This window comes from Macaca mulatta, chromosome 1 (genome assembly GCF_049350105.2).
Source record: "Macaca mulatta isolate MMU2019108-1 chromosome 1, T2T-MMU8v2.0, whole genome shotgun sequence".
NCBI lineage: Eukaryota > Metazoa > Chordata > Mammalia > Primates > Cercopithecidae > Macaca > Macaca mulatta.
Window position 1 is genome coordinate 193,255,236 of NC_133406.1, and position 16,207 is coordinate 193,271,442.

At 54.4% G+C, this 16,207-nt stretch overlaps 2 protein-coding genes across 2 annotated transcripts; one reads left to right on the plus strand and one right to left on the minus strand.

Annotated features, from left to right (window-relative positions):
* Positions 1-675: 675 nt before the first annotated feature.
* FOXD2 (forkhead box D2) lies at positions 676-3,342 on the minus strand. The gene has a single exon (XM_015138976.3). The coding sequence runs from the start codon at positions 3,230-3,232 to the stop codon at positions 1,745-1,747; it is 1,488 nt and encodes a 495-aa protein (XP_014994462.1). The 5' UTR covers positions 3,233-3,342; the 3' UTR covers positions 676-1,744.
* Positions 3,231-9,241, plus strand: LOC114677425 (uncharacterized). Its single transcript, XM_077983199.1, has 3 exons — positions 3,231-3,313; positions 3,591-4,073; positions 6,701-9,241. The coding sequence occupies exons 1-3, from the start codon at positions 3,231-3,233 to the stop codon at positions 7,068-7,070; spliced, it is 936 nt and encodes a 311-aa protein (XP_077839325.1). The 3' UTR covers positions 7,071-9,241.
* Positions 9,242-16,207: the final 6,966 nt, after the last annotated feature.

Genomic DNA, 16,207 nt, shown 5'->3' on the forward strand with positions numbered 1-16,207 from the left:
CCCTAAAGCGGTGAGGGAGAAACCTCTCCTCTCAGAGACAGAAAGACAGGACTGAGAATCACAAACATCACAAAGACATGTTCACCGACATACATAGAAATAAAAATGCAGATATTCTGAAATACAGTTCACACACACACACACACACACACACACACACACGACAAAAAAGCAAGCAGCTGTGCCGACCCAGACAAACACAAAAACGAATCAAAAGTTCCATAAAAGCCCTTCACTCAGAAATAGAGGCATACGGAGTACACATCACCAGACATATTCACCTTAAATTGTACTTAGTGGGTAGAGTGTTCATGAACCCTTAGCACCCAGATCTGCCCAAGCTGTGCCAACATCCAAACTAGAAGGACATGAGAATCCTCAGGTGCACTGGAAACACAACCTCAGGCAAAACTCCAGCCAAAAACCTTCTTAAGACTAGAACGAAAATGAAAGTGCGGGAGAGGCCACAGGCTTCCCAGAGATTCGGCCTCATTAGCAGCTGAAGGCCAAGACTAAAGTGCCCCTTGCATCCTCTAAGCTCAAACCCTTCTCTGCCTGCGTGGGCTGCCCAGGGGCCTTTCCTCACTCCCCCTCTGCTGGGGAGCTAAGCTTTTCTGGGAGAGCCCCATTAGGGGCCAGGGAGAGTGCAGGCAAGCAGACAGAGCTGGTGACTGCTGAAGTTCACATACATTTATTCAATTGACACCAATGGGGAATAGAGGGTAGACAGATTTTTCTTTTCTTCCACACAGACCATCAGACGATTTCACAGAGTTTCCCCACAGTGGAGAAGTTTAAATCAATGCACACCCAGTGGACAGAGAACGCCGAGCAGCCCGCTGTACAGATATTTACATAAAATTACAGGACCCCCTGCCACAGGGTGTGCCCTTGCCCACTCCAACCCCACCTCTCCAGTCCCTGGCCCAGACCCTTCTCTTCCACCCAATCTCATTGCCTTTAGCCACAATAAATATCACAGGGCCTGGGACAGAGTGGAACACTGACAGGGTTGCTGGTCGGGGATGGCTGGACCCAGCCAGTCAAGGGAAAGGAAAAAAATTCCTTTAAAAGCACCCAAACACAAAAGAGAAAGGATTTTCCTCAGTGGAGTGGGATCCAGGGTTTTTGCTGGGAATATGAAGACCCCCTGCTTCACCTCTCCGTTCCGCTCCGCCTGCGTAGACACTGGTTTAGGCTTCAGAGGAAACGAACTTCCTTGGAGAACAGCAAAAAAAAAAAAAAAAAAAAAAAAAAAAGTTGAATTTTTCTTTTAAGCACAAAGCAGATAATAGATGTCTTTAAATTATAATATTGGACAAGCCGGGTCTCAACGTTGGGGAAGAAGTGAGAGGGGAAAGGCAGAAAGGGAGACCCTCTGTTGGTGTTTCTGGCGGGATCCGTGGAGCCTGGTCAGGCATCTCTCCGGGAATGTGTTCGCCGAGAGGCGCAGAGGCAGGGGAAAAACGAAGCCCCCACCCCCCTGCTTTTATTTCTCAAACTGTAAAGGATCTTGGCCTGCGACGACTTCGCGTAGCCCCGGGCCTGTCGCCCTGAACGATAGAGCCCGCTTGGTCCCAACTATCTGCGAGATTCTGTGCGTGGAGACTGAAGTGCCGAGTCACGCGTGCCGGCCCAAGGTCTGGAGACTTCATAAATAGACTCCCTGAGTTCCGCTGGGACCGCAGAAGCTCCCGGGAGAGGCTGAGGAGTGCGGACCTAACCGGCCCTGGGCCTGCTGCGGTCAGAAGTGGCAGCCACTAAGGCCGGCGACTTTGCTGGCAAACGGGGACCCTGAGGACAGCAGCGCGTCCCCGGGATGCGAGAGGCGAATGTGGCCCGCTACCGGAGCCAGGGCCGGAGCAGTCAGCATGGCCAAGACCTGGGCTTGGCCCCCAGGACCCGCGGCTGCGGCGAATGGCGGTCCCGGCGAGCCCTCGCCGGCGCCCGGGGGTGCTGCCCCGCCGCCACCGTGGCCCATGATGTGGTCTATAGAGAAGGAAGGCCTTTGCCCTGTTCCGGCGCCCCCGCCGCCTGCACCACCGCCCGCGTCCGTCTTGAGACCCTGGCGCAGAAGTGCGGTGGACAGACCCGCCGCGGTGCCGGCTGCGGGAGGGCTCAGGGACGCCGGGTAGAAGGCTTTGGCGCAGCCCAGCTCGGCGCCCAGGAAGGCGGGCAGGCCTGCGGGGCCCGGGCCCGAGCCTGAGGCTGGCGCAGGAGCTGGGGCAGATGCCGCGCCCGCGAACACCGAGGCCGTCGGAGGTCCGGGTGGAGGCGCGGCGGCGCGGCCTGGGGGAACCGACAGCTGGCAAGGAGCGGCGGCGGCTGCCGCGGCGAAGGCAAAAGCGTGCGGATGCGGATGCGGGTGCGGGTGCGTGGCCGGCCCCGGCGGGGGTGCGCCGTAGGCCGGGAGAGCCAGCCCGTAGCCGTAGCCGTAGGCGCCGTAGGCAGCGAAGCCGGGCAGGAAAGAGCCGGGGTCCCCCGCCGCCGCGGCCCCGCCACGCAGCAGCAGCTCCGGGTGAGGGTGCGGGTGTGGGTGCGGCGGCGGCAGGGGCTGCCGCTTGAAGCGCTTGCGGCGCCGCAGGAAGCTGCCGTTGTCGAACATGTCGGCCGACTCCGGGTCCAGCGTCCAGTAGTTGCCCTTTCCCGGGTTGCCCGGCTCGCGAGGGATCTTGACGAAGCAGTCGTTGAGCGAGAGGTTGTGGCGGATGCTGTTCTGCCAGGCGGGGAACTTCTCCCGGTAGTAGGGGAAGCGGCCGCTGATGAACTCGCAGATCTCGCTCAGCGTCAGCCGCTTCTTGGGGCTCTGCAGGATGGCCATGGTGATGAGCGCGATGTACGAGTAGGGCGGCTTCACCAAAGGGCTCCGCGTCGCCGCGCCCCCCGACGGCGGTCCCGGCCCGGGCCCCGCTGCGCCGCGGGCCGCCGCCGCGCCTGGCCCTGGGCTCCCCGCTGCGGCCGCCGCCCCCCGGGGCGCCAGAGCTCGGGGCTCGCCGTCCGAGCAGCCACCCGACTCTTCCTCGTCCTCGGCTACGTCTGCCTCGGCTTCCTCCGGGGGAGGCTCGTGGCCATGGGGGAGCGCGTCCCGGGGGGCGCGGGGCCCGGAGCGGGCTGGGAGCTCCCCCCCTCCGCTGCCGCCGCCCACCACGTCTATGTCTGCGTCGGCCTCGGACAGCGCGGCCGGGGAGCTCTCGGAGGACATGATCTCGCAGCAGCAGCTGCCCAGGGTCATGGTGCCGCTGCCGCCGCCGCCGCCACTCTCCGGCTCCGCTCCGGCAGCGGCTCCGGCTCGGCCGCGCTGCCTCTGGGGCGAGTGCGTTTTGCGCGCGGGCGGGGAGGGGGCGGGGGACTAAGGCAGGCAGGGAGGGGTGTCCCCCGGCTCCGCAGCGCCCCCTGGCGGCCCAGCTCGGCCGCGCTCACCTTCCAGGGCGCGCCCAGTTGGCGGCCCCCGCCACTACCCCAGGAGCCCGAGCTGGGACCCGCCGCAGGGGCGGAAGGAGCTGAGGCCTTTCCTTACCTGGGCGGGCCTCAGCTCCTAGTCCCCTCGGGGTTGCAGTGGTTGGGGGTGGGGGACTGTCCCTCCCGCCTAGCGGCTGCCTAAGGCGGAAGAGCCGCGGGCCAGGGCGGAGCTCCCTGGGCGGGGTGGGGCGAGGCGGCAGGGGCGGGCGTAGCGCCTCCGCTGAGGGGCCCGGCGGGAACAAACAGCCGCCGCGGCGGGAGCTGGGCTGGAGTGGCCGGAGGTGGGCCCTTGTCTTCGCCGCTGCTCCTGCACCCTGCGCTCTGTGGAGCCGCCGCCTTCAGAACGCTCAGCCCCTGGATGTTAAGGCTCACTCGGGCGCCAGCCGCAGCCAGGGAAGTGGCAGCAGCCCCCACCCGTCCTCTTCCCAAGGCGGCGCCCGGGCCACTGGGGCCGTAGCGCAGTGGGAGCGCGAGCCTGAGACGCCGGGACCCACGCTGCCCCAGCGCGGCCCGCGGCTCCCACCCGAGCTCGCACGACTTCCGGCCCGAGAGGAGACGCATTCGAGTGATCACCAGGAGCAAACTTGGCGCCCGCAGCCTTGGGCCTGGGAGAGGTGAGATTGCGGCGGGGCGCCCTCTCCTCCCTCCGCGGCCGAGCCCGCCACCCCTCTCCGCGTGGGGAGGCCGGGCAGAGCGGCTGCAGCTGTGGCCGCGTTCCTGGGGCGCGGGCCGGTCTGCCGCTCCGAGTTTGCCTGTCCTCCGACCCTCTCGGTCTCGGCATCCGTTTGTCTCGGTCTCTGTGACTGTCTCACTCTCCATGAGTCTCTGTGGAAACGGCATTTGCCTGGGTGTGTCTGTTCACGGGTCTGGGAATCCGCTTAATTTCTCCCTCTCCTCTCCCTGGCCCCAGTTGCCCTGAGGACTGGACACCCCCTACCTTCCTGGCTCCCAGGGTTCTGGGCCCCACCGACAGGCGGCAGGACCCCCTCCGCCCCCCGCCCAACACCCGGTCAGTGAACCCTAACCTCGACCAAGTGTTGCCTTCATCTCAAAAGTCTTGTGCAAGTAAGGTTGGCCCTGTGCCTTGTTTCTCACCAGCCAGGTTCCTGCCCATCCTATTAGACCTCTTTCTCCCCTGGCCTCCCTCCAGGACCCAGAAACAAGCAGCTTCAACACAGAGTGGACCCATTTCAACCTCTGGGGCACGGAAGGGGGAGATGGGCGCTGGACGTGAGCAAGAACTGAGGGGATGCCTGGGCTGCTGCCCCGACAGCGCCGCACGGTGGCCAAAGCTCGGGCGTGCGAGGTCGGAATCCCAGCTGCCTCCGCTGTCGCAAGGCTGTGTGACCCTCATTAGATGACTTCCCCGCTTCGGAGCCTCAGTTTCTGGGTCTGCATGGTAGTTAAGAGCAGCGACCTAAGTCAGGCTCCTGGGGTTCCAATCCTGGCTTCACTACTTACCCGCTCTGTCACCTTGGGCAAGTTTCTTTGCGCTTTGTTTCTGCCTTTGTAAAAAGGAGGCTAGTAACACCTACCTCAGAACTGATGTAGAAGTGTAGCCATATTCTAGGCCATTTAGGAAAGGGTACTGAGAACACTTCGCAGTTTCATCTAACAGCAGCCTCCAATCTACGGGATAGCCTGGTGTTAATCCAACTCTCCCATTCCACAGATGGAGCTACACAGATCCAGGATAGGGAGAAAAAACTCACCCAGGCTCCTGCAAAGAGATAGAACAGATTGTATTGCAACCCTTTTCACAGAATCTTCAAAATAGAGTTCTTCATCCCCGCCCCCAGCTAAGGGCAGAAAAAAATGGAAGGTAGGTGTGACTACTTATGTCCTTTGAGAGCAAGTCACCTGGACCCCCTCTGGGACTTCTGACCAAGGCGATCCACTTAATGTGCTGTTCCAGCATAAACTGTCCTTGGAAAAAAGAGAAATCCCGTCCTCAAACCATGGACAGCAAATTGGACAGGGACTTGTAGCCCTGGAATTGGAATTTCCTGGGTGATATACTATCTGGGGGAAAAAGGTCTTGGAGAGAAGCTTCTTGCATGAGTCCAAGTAAACTCACATACCTAGGGTTGCTAGATTTAGCAGATTTATTTTATCTGGCAACCCTACACATACCTCAAGCTCGCTCTTGACTACATGGATATCTGTCTCACACTCCCAGAACCCCACTCACAGATACCCCACACCATGGACCACACACCAACTCCAAGCCAGCTCAGCTCTGCTAGTATCTAAATAAGTGAAGAGAAAAACAGTGTTGGCATCATCCTACTCCATTTCACCTTCTGAATGTCTTTTTTCTTTCTTTCTTTTTTCTTTTTTTTTTTTTGCTGAGAAAGAGTTTCGCTCTTGTTGCCCAGGCTGGAGTGCAATGGCGTGATCTCAGCAGCTCACCGCAACCTCTGCCTCCCAGGTTCAGGCGATTCTCCTGCCTCAGCCTCCGGAATAGCTGGGATTACAGGCATGCACCACCACGCCCGGCTAATTTTGTGTTTTTAGTAGAGACGAAGTTTCTCCATGTTGGTCAGGCTAGTCTCAAACTCCCTACCTCAGGTGATCCACCCGCCTTGGCCTCACAAAGTGCACCCCGCCCGACCTGAATGTCCTCATTTCTAAAACGGCAAATGGGAACCAGCAGCTTCCTTCCTTGCCAACACTGCCCTGTCTACCCAGGCTCCAGTCAGGGTAAGACTAGCCAGGGCATTTGCTGCCCAATTTCCTGCTTCAGACAAGAAGTTCTACCAAGCAACTGCAGCAGCCAGCCCTTGCTTCTGCCTGGCCTTGCTGCATATTCACTGCTACTGAGACCTGCACTGGGGAAGGGGAGTAGAGAATCCCCAGCCTCTGCTCTGCAGGGTTGGGGAGGGAGAATCCAGACCCTTCACATACATACTTTTTACAGGAGCTGAAACTGAGGTCCAGGAGATCATGTTACTTGTCAGGCTTTTGAGGGGCCCTAAGCTGAGGTGGACCTACATGTCCGGGTTCCCAGCCCAGAACCCCTCTGTTTGTCCAAATAGCTATTTCCCTAACCGAGCTCTGCTCTGTATAGAGGGATTTCTAGTAGTCTCTCGTCCCTTCCAAGGTTCTGGGCCAGTTTGTTTTCAACAGTGTCAGGAGTAAGCGCACTGTGGTCTGGGAGAAAGGCGACCGCGGGATTCGGAATTTATTTCGTTTTCTTTGCTTCTCCCGTGACCCCTGCTTCTTCCGCCTGCGGGCTCAGTCTGTTTGGCGTCTTGCAGCAGTGCCTGGGAACCCGCGTGAGTCCGTCGCTCCCTCCGCGAAAACCTCGACCCTTTTCCGGAAGCCTTGGGCTCCAGCACCCATGCCTGCTGCAGCCGCCAAAGAGCGGAAAGCCCCAGACTGCGGGTCTGGGTTACAGCGTCTCTGGTCGTGCCCGGCCTCCTTCTGCATCTGTTCCACGGCCCGGCCATCTCCCTCGTGCAGCCCAGAACAATTGGGAGGAAGCGTTGGCGGGCTGCGGGGGATGGCTGTTGGGTTTTTCCACTAGTATTGAGTGGTTTTTGCGAAGAATACGTTGCTGTCAGTGGCGTCCGGGTCGTCTCTCCCTCTCTTCCTTTTGGTCCCCATAAATGAGCTGTTCTCGGCTCTGGGAAAGAAAAGCCTTCCAGCGATTATACGGATCTAATTAAGACAATCAGGAAACTGCTGGAGAGCGGCACTGGCTTAAAGCGGAGTTTGTCCCGAGGCACAGCGGAACGATTGCACGCGGCCCTTTTCAGTGGTTCGAGCTCGGCCAGCGCCGCTGCAAACGGAAGCCTGAGCTGAGCTTGGGGAACTACGCTCGCAGACTTATCTAATTTTATTCACAAAACTGGCCACCCTCGGGGAAAGCGGCAAAGCCCGCGTGAGCCTCCTCCTTCCCACTCCGGACCTAGCTGCAGCTCCAAAGCAAGACAGCTGTCTAGCCTCAGCCGGTATATCTCCCGGCCCCTTTCTCCACCCGGATCTTTGGCTGCTCAGGAGCGATCAGCTCCCTTAGCCCAGGTGGGAGGCGGGAGACTCCAGATCCTGCGACTTGCCGGGGCAGACCTCAGACATGTTACCCATGCACAGAAATGACTGGGGCTCCAGTGTGTGCACCTTCAACTCTGAAGCCCACCTGCCCACTTCAGGTGCTGGATCAGAGGCAGGTGCCTCCGCCGTAACCCCCACACGTCTGCTGGGCAAAGTTCGAAAGTATGAATTTCCATCTTCTCTTTCCACTACTCCTGGCCACTGTCCCCTCCCAGCCCCATCTCCCCCCGCCCCCAACCCTGGACAATGTGGTAGGGGGCTCGCTTAAGCACTCTGCACTCGAGTACTGCGAGTACTGCGCGTGGAGACCAAGGCGAGCTGCGGAGCCTGTCGGCTGTTGTTTGTGGGAAGAGGGTTGCGACCTCAGGAGAGAGCAAAAATAGCGTCACTTAAAACCCGCCGGTCCCGAAGATCCACAGAGTTCACAGAGTGGTAGGGAAGGCTCCACGCTCTTGAGAGCAGAGGCGGCCGGGGGCAGTGGGGGACGCTTCCAGGTATGTGGAAGGGAGAACCTCATGTCTAAGTGTGCTCTTGTGGGGTTCCTCGGCCCCATGGGCCAAGCCTCTCTTTCTCTGTCCTCATGTGTCTGTCCTCTGGACAACAGTGGCTCTGTATGGCGGATTGCGACCCTGAGTGACGGGCGCCCGTCTTGCATCCTGTGTCCTGTGTCCTTCCCTCCAGACCTCACGCTTGGTGTCCATAGAGTGGACCCAGGACTGCCTGGAAGCCTCATCATCCAGGCCCACGACTTCCCCCCAGAGTCTGAAGCCTTGCGACCTGGTCAGGGAGGACAAACCTGCTGGGGTCAGCAGCGAGACCTTAATGGGGAATAAGGATGTGCGACCGTGCGCCTGGGCTGAGTGTCTGTGACTGTAGCATGGAAAAGGAGGAGTTCATGCAGGGATCGCACTGAGGGACAGCCAAGAATACTCCAGCGGCAGCCTCCCTCCTACCAATTACACGCTGCCTGCTGGCACAGTGGCACCTCGGGAACCGGATGCCCTTCCGGGCCCTGAATTGGGGCAGCGCAGGAGGGAGGGTGCAGAGCCATAGCTACCTACGTGTACCACAGACGTGCACATGCGCTCGCCTTCGCGTATGACCCTTCTGAGTCCCAGACAGGGTGACTGGCGAGGCCGTAAGTACCCTCGTGGGGGCGGAAATATTGTCAGGTCTCTGTGCCCTCTGGGCAGATGCAGAGCCGCGTAAGCCTCATAGAAGCAGAGCCAGGGGAACAGTGGGAGCTCTGGCCTCGCGGTGCGGACGCTAGTGATGGATTCCTGGGGAACAGCGACCTCTGGAGGAGTCTCTCATCCACACAGAGAGTCAGGAACTAGAGGACAAGTTTTGAGACAAAGCACCCTTTCCTCACCCTACTCCCATTCCACCCGCTTGGAAAAGTTATCCAGAGACTTACAACCTCCGGACTCCACTCTTTCCTTATGTTTGCTTTTTTTTCCAACCTGACCCACGCTTCAAATCCCTGCTCCAGTCCTGCCTCTTCCAGAAAGAAGCCTTCTGGACAGCCCAGTTCCTCTTCCCCTCTTCCGCTCTGAGCTCATTCTCAGGCCACACTGCACAGCTGACCTGCTTCCTGCCTGCTCTTCTCCAAAAAGACCGTGAATCCACACCACCCACGCCTTGTGTTGCATGCTGGGCATGCCATTCCCTGCCCCACCCCACCCCACCCCCCAGTGAATAAAGACTGAAGTTATTCATTCCAAAATTGGACTGTAGATTTTTCAAAGTTAATTTCGCCAATGGGGAAATTGAGACCCAGAGAGAGGGATGACTTCCCCAAAATCACACAGCAAACTGGTAGCAGAGGAGGAAATCAAACCCTTTCCCAGGCCAGGGTCCTCTTCATCTCACCTGGATGGGGAGCAGGTAATATGGGGGAGAACTCACTTTGGTGGGTGAGACCTGAATTGGAGCAAGGAAATGCAGGAGGAAACGTGGAGAGTGGTCATTGCTCCAGGATGAGGCAGGCAGGGCAATGCTGTGCTGGGAGGCCAGACCCTTCTTTCCCCCATCCTCAGCCCAGATCAAGCTACTTGGAAGGGTTCCACATTTCAGGGGTTGGCTGCATTTCTTACATCAGCAAGTGGGCAGGGCTGAGGTCTGGGAACAGACTCAACTCTGGCAAATACCACCCTCCCCCATCCACCACCACCACCCAAGGGAAGGAGGAGCTGAGAAACCTCTCCTGCTCATACACTCAGAGGGCACTGCTGCGACCCCAGATCAACAGGAGGCCTTCTGGTGCTTGCAATTACAGAGTTAGTGGAAAAGGTGGAAGCGTGATTTGCATGAGGCTCCAGTGATAACCTGCTCAGCAGCCTGAGGCCTGCCCAGGGCTGCATCACTTTCTGTGGATAGGTTCCTTGTCTGCACAGGATACCTGGCAGCGTGGCCCCTACTTGCTTGTCCAGCCTTATCTCCAACTCCTGTACTCTACTTACACCTGATTTGCTCTTTCTTCCCTCTTCACCTCTGCAAGTGGCTCACTCTAGCCAGGCTCACTTCTCCTAATCCTTCCTGGTTAATTTCACACATCAAGTTTGTGAAGTGCTTTCCCTGACAACACTCCTGCGCTCACATGACTCCCACCTCTGTGCTCCCAAAGCTCTTAGCTCCATCTGGTTTCGTTATTTGTTTTTCAGTCTGTAGATTTTATTATAGACCAGGGGTCCTCCACCTTTTTGGCACCAGGGACTGGTTTCATGGAAGACAATTTTTCCATGGATCAAGGTGGTGGTAGGGTGATAATTTTGGAATGAAACTGTTCCACCTCATATCATCAGACATTAGTTAGATTATCATAAGGACCACACAACAGGCCGGCACAATGGCTCACGCCTTGTAATCCCAGCGCTCTGGGAGGCTGAGGTGGGTGGATCATTTGAGGTCAGGAGTTTGAGACCAATCTGGCCAACATGGTGAAACTCCGCCTCTACTAAAAATACAAAAATTAGCCGGGCATAGTGGCGGGTGCCTTTAGTCCCAGCTACTCGGGAAGCTGAGGCAGGAGAATTCCTTGAAACCAGGAGGCAGAGGTTGCAGTGAGCTGAGATCGCACCACTGCACTCCAGCCTGGGCAACAGAGTAAGACTCCAGTCTCAAAAAATAAATAAATAAATAAATAAAAAATAAGGAGCATGCAACCTAGATCCCTCACATGCGCAGTTCACAATAGGGTTTGTGCTCCTATGAGAATCTAATGTGGCCACTGACCTGACAGGAGGCGGAGCTCAGGTGGTAATACTTGCTTACCTGCAGCTGACCTCCTGCTGTGTGGCTGGGTTCTTAACAGGTCACCGGTTAGGTACCAGTTAATGGCCCGGGGGTTTGGGATCCCTGCTTTAGACTGTGAGCTCCTTGAGAACAGGGCTCATTTTGTGTTCCTCTTTATCTTTCCTCCTCTGCAAAATGGGGATAATAATTGTACCTACCTCATTGGATTGCTGTAAGGATTAAATGAGATGATGCACATGTAAAGCACTTAGCCTACTGCCTGAAACTTTGAAAGAGCTCAATAAAGGCTGGGCATGGTGGCTTATGCCTATAATCCCAGCACTTTGGGAGGCTGAGGCGGGTGGATCACCTGAGGTCAGGAGTTGGAAACCAGGATGACGAAACCCCCTCTCTATTAAAAATACAAAAGTTAGGCCAGGCACGGTGACTCACACCTGTAATCCCAGCACTTTGGGAGGCCGAGGCGGGTGGATCATGAGGTCAGGAGATCGAGACCATCCTGGCCAACATGGTGAAACCCCGTCTCTACTAAAAATACAAAAATTAGCCAGGCGTGGTGGCAGGTGCCTGTAGTCCCAGCTACTTGGGAGGCTGAGGCAGGAGAATAGCTTGAACCAGGGAGTCGGAGGTTGCAGTGAGCCGAGATGGTGCCACCACACTCTAGCCTGGTGACAGAGCGAGACTCCGTCTCAAAACAAAACAAAACACAGAAATTAGCCAGGCGCAGTGGTGAGCACCTATAATCCCAGCTACTTGGGAGGCTGAGGCAGGAAAATTGCTTGAACCCAGGAGGTGGAGGTTGCAGTGATCCGAGATGACGCCATTGCACTCCAGCCTTGACAACAGAGTGAGACTCTGTCTCAAAAAAAAAAAAAACACAAAAAAAACTCAATAAATGTTTTGCATCATCATTATTAATCACTCTACCTCCTGCCAGGCACAAAGCCTGACACACAGTAGGTGCTCAATTAATGTTAGAGAATGTGGATATATTAATGAAAGAAAGAAAAGAGGAATGAAGAAAGGAAGGTATGGCATATCTCCCTCTCTGTCTGGGACTCCCTATAGAACTCTAGGGAGTTCATCAGTAGATCATCAATAGAATTCTGTATTCGCTGAGAACAGAGGTTGTAGCTCAGATCATCAATAGAACTATGTGTTCGCTAAGAACAGAGATTGCTTCTCCCCTATCAGTCCCTATTTTTGAGGGGAGGAGAACATGTCTCCCTCTCAGACAGAGTTTATCCATGGTTTCTGGCTCTAGCAGTCATTGGATTTGTCTGTTCTCTCTGCCTCGGTTTCCTCCTTTTAAAATGGTTGTGACAAATCAAACCAACAGACTGAGCCCTGCCAAAGTCTTCCAGGGGCTCCACATTGCTTGTAAAACAAAACGCGGTCTCCCTGGCACGATGAGCTGAACGTGCTTACAGCTTTTGCATGTCTCGGCCCTCTGTTGAAGGAAACCTTCCCTCCTGTGTTCCATGTGGTCCTGATGGGGCTGTCCAATTTGTCCCCCTCACAATTACTCCCCAGGAGCAGACGGGCCACCAGCTGGGTCATACACACCATTGCAAGTTCAAGGCCCAGTGATTGGTCCAGGCAGTGGTAAGTGACCTAAGTAGCCAGTCACACCTTCTACATGATTTGACATATGGACTCTGAGATTTGGGAATATGTAGACCACGGGACTGGCACTCTGGGACTCTGGGAGGAGCGCCTTTCCTTTTGGATCAGAAGACAAGCACGCAGGCTTAGCTGTCAGAAGCCATCTCCCTGCCACATGGAGAGTGCTGTTTTGACATCAAAGCCCACACACAGGAAAATAGCCTAGAGAGAGAGAGAGAGACTTAAAAATAGTGTTTGAGTCCCTGCAGCTCCGCCTGAAACTAGAACTCCTAGACTTTCCAGACATTCAAAAAGGAAGAAATCTCCCCTTTTGCTAAGCTAGGTTGAGGTGGATTTCTGCTAGTTGAGTTGAATTTCACAAATAGCAGAGCCACAAAAGAGAAGAATCCTGGGTCTCTGAGACCACTGAACTGCCATACCACCCTGAGCTGCCTGCACTGACTGTTACGTAAAAGGGAAATAAACTTTAGTCTTGTTTAAACCACTGATGTGGGATTGGGGGGGCCAGTCTGTCATTCACAACTGAACCTAACCCTGCTTAATGCATGAAGATTTGACAAAATGTCCTATAAACACGAAAGAAAGGTCTGAGGTAGTTAGCCTGGAGAATAAAGGCTTAACACAGCCAACATCTCCAGATCTCCACAGGGCTGATCTGGGACAGAGAGACCAAGGCAAAAGAGAGCCAGAAAGGGGTAAAAAGCCTCACTTTCTATGTCTCCATGCAAGGAGAACATTCTAATAGGGCTATCTCTGAGATGTAATAGGTTACCTTGGTGACTCTGAGCTCCTTCTCACTGGAAGTGCTAGACTAGGGGCTGGGTAATCACTGAGTATGAATCATAGAGGCACCCAGGTGTAGCAAGAAGAGTTCAGGTCTTAGAGCTGGGTTCAAATTATGCTCTTATCACTTACTAGTCTCAGATAATTAATCTCTCTCTAAGCCTGCATTTCCTCATTTGTAAAGTATCCAGATAGCTGGGTTGGAAATGGACCAGGGAAATTTCTTAGCCTGCCACCTCATGGGGACTCCTGAGACCTAGTGCTCTAGCTGGAGCCTGTTATGGATCAGGATGTCTCAGTGAGGTTCCTTGCCCTCCTCTCCAACCTTGACATGTTCAGGGACATCTCCATCCTGCCATGAGAATGCATTACCCGCTGGTTTGATCCTGCAGCTGCAGAGGAACAGTGGGGCCTAAGCCACGAGGCCTGGGCCCTACTCTCTGTCTTCTCGCTGCCTTCCTATGTGACCTCAGGCATGCCCCTGCCTCTTCCAGGGCCTCAGTTTCCTCATCCAACTTATGAGAAGTGTATCCCCATCACAGACAATTTGGGTCTAGAATCAGGGCTCTTAACTATTGTGCTATACCTATCACAACAATAATAATCATGTGACTGCCTGGCCTTGCCCTGCCCAGCCCAGCCCCCTCAGGCAGGATCTGCTGGACCAGGCTCCTTCTCATCCCCTGCCTAGGTCAGCCCCAAATGGTGACAACTGCTACATGAGCTGACATCACAGGCCTGGGCAACCCAGAGGTTCCCAGTCTGCCAAGGGCCTCATTTCCAGCCTTGAAGTTTGACTCCCCATTAGTTACATGAACACCTCTCACAGGGGCTCTGTGTTATCTTCCCTCATCCACGCCTTCCTTCCACTTGGGGCCAGTCGTATCTGGGGGACTAGAGGCAATGAAATGGGAAATCTGAAATAGTAGAGGAGCAGATCTTACAGCATTATCCTATGGTCAGAAGAAAGGAGTCACAACTGGGGGCCCAGATGGGGAGACAGCACCATTTGGCAGGAAGCCTGGAAGCCTGAATGATGGAGGTCCAGAAAGCCAGTTCCCTACACCTGCCATGGATACCCAGGATTTGGGAGCTAAAAAGGAGAAGGAGCCACCACCCTGGATGAATTGACAGCCAGGGCACAGCACACCCCAGGGTGGGCATGGCAAGTACCCACGCTTTCCAAATCCAGAGGCCAGGATACCTTGTGAAAGGACTCTGGTGGCAGACTGATGGGAAGGCCCTGGAGAAGAAGACAGTGGGGTTTGAGCAGGTGAAAATCTGACTGTGGTCACCAAGGGTCCCTTTGAGAAATAAAAGGGGACTGCTGTTGAAAGGAAACAGTGTGACCACACAGGGGGCATGGTGCCTTGACAAAGGCTACATGGAAATCCACTTCCAGGGATTTCTCCTGCAGGTGTACCTGCACACATATGGTATGACATATGTACAAAGTCACATTGCAGTGCTGTTTGGAATGTCAAAAGGTTGGAAACAACATAAGTGTATATCAAGGACAGGTTAAGCAAATAATGAAACATCTAAAAAAGGGACTAGTATACTGTAAAAGTAGAATATAGAAGTTCTTTATGTACTCATCTGGAGAAAGCTCCAAGATACATTGTTTGTTTGTTTTTCATTTTGTTTTTGTTTTTGAGATGGAGTCTCACTCTGTCGCCCAGGTTGGAGTGCAGTGATGTGATTTTCGCTCACTGTAACCTCCACCTCCCACATTCAAGAGATTCTTCTGCCTCAGCCTCCCGAGTAACTGGGATTACAGGCAAGTGCCACCACACCTGGTTAATTTTGTATTTTTTGCAGAGATCGGGTTTCACTATGTTGGCCAGTCTGGTTTCAAACTCCTGACCTCAAGTGATCCACCCACCTCGGCCTCCCAAAGTGCTGGGATTACATGCATGAGCCACTGCACCCAGCCAAGATACATTGTTGAGTGAAAAAAAAAAAAAATTCAAGATGTATAGAACAGTGTAAACATCCATCCAATTGTGTTTTTCAAGGAGAAAATAATGTGTACTTGTCTTGGTTTACATATGCAACAAAAATATCTAGAAGGATGAATAAAAATCTAGTAACTGATTATCCACTACGGCAAATTGGAAACAAATGGGTGACTTCATGGACAACTTTTTTACATTTGTAAAGCCAAGTGAAGTGAATGTATTACTTATTCAACAATTAAATAATAAAATAAAACTTTATTTTATTAAATAAATAAAAATAAATATAAAATAAAATAAAAACTTTAAAAGAAACGGTTGGATTATTTCAATAAATAAGACTGAGTGTTCAGAACATAAGAATAAAAACTGTTACTGTGTGCTGAACACTTTTTATGGGCTCCAACTTGAAAATATGGTTGGTGGCTATGAATGTTGAAAGCAAGGGACGTGAAGCCAGACATGTGAGGTGCCTGTGAGTGTCACCTGCCTGTCTTATCAGACAGGGAAGCAGTTGAGTCTGCTAGGCAGGACCCCAGATTCTCCACCTTTCCTCCTTCCTGTTCTGTTCCCATCCCTCTGTCTTTGGCTCCCTCCCTCTGTTGGTCCCATCTAAACTACTTTGAAAGTAGTCAGTTTTTTTCAGTCTGCCAGCTGGACAGGGGTTAGGATGGATAGAGGAAGAAGGGATTTCATAGGAACAGGAGCAGCAGGCCCTCCCCTCCCTCCTTTCAGAACTCCAACCCACCACCTTCAGAAAGCCTTCCTTTGTGAAGCCCACAAAGGAAGCCCCTTCATAACTCAAGGGAGACAGACTGATGCCCAGGGTGGGGCCTGTGTCTCCCTCAAGCAGGGTCCAGGCCTCTTGTCTCTAAGTCTCATCAACTCCCTAAACCCCAAGTCCAGCCTCCAGATAAGGGCAGTTCAAACCAAAGCTGCAGTATGCTCAGCTCTGGCCAGGCTGCCCATACAGTGGAGCAGAGAAGACACAGGCCCTGTCTGGGAAGCCCCAGTCAGGCAGGGTAGAAAATCCTCACCCATCATCACAATGCTTTAGCAGTCACAAAGGC

Bases quoted from the DNA above. Each gene is read 5' to 3' on its own strand.
- LOC114677425 (XM_077983199.1), top strand. From the start codon at position 3,231: ATGGTGCCGCTGCCGCCGCCGCCGCCACTCTCCGGCTCCGCTCCGGCA. The intron at 3,314-3,590 runs GTGCGTTTTGCG...CCTCCCGCCTAG, and splicing joins CCGCGCTGCCTCTGGGGCGA to CGGCTGCCTAAGGCGGAAGA. The intron at 4,074-6,700 runs GTGAGATTGCGG...CTGCGGGCTCAG, and splicing joins CAGCCTTGGGCCTGGGAGAG to TCTGTTTGGCGTCTTGCAGC.
- FOXD2 (XM_015138976.3), bottom strand. From the start codon at position 3,232: ATGACCCTGGGCAGCTGCTGCTGCGAGATCATGTCCTCCGAGAGCTCC.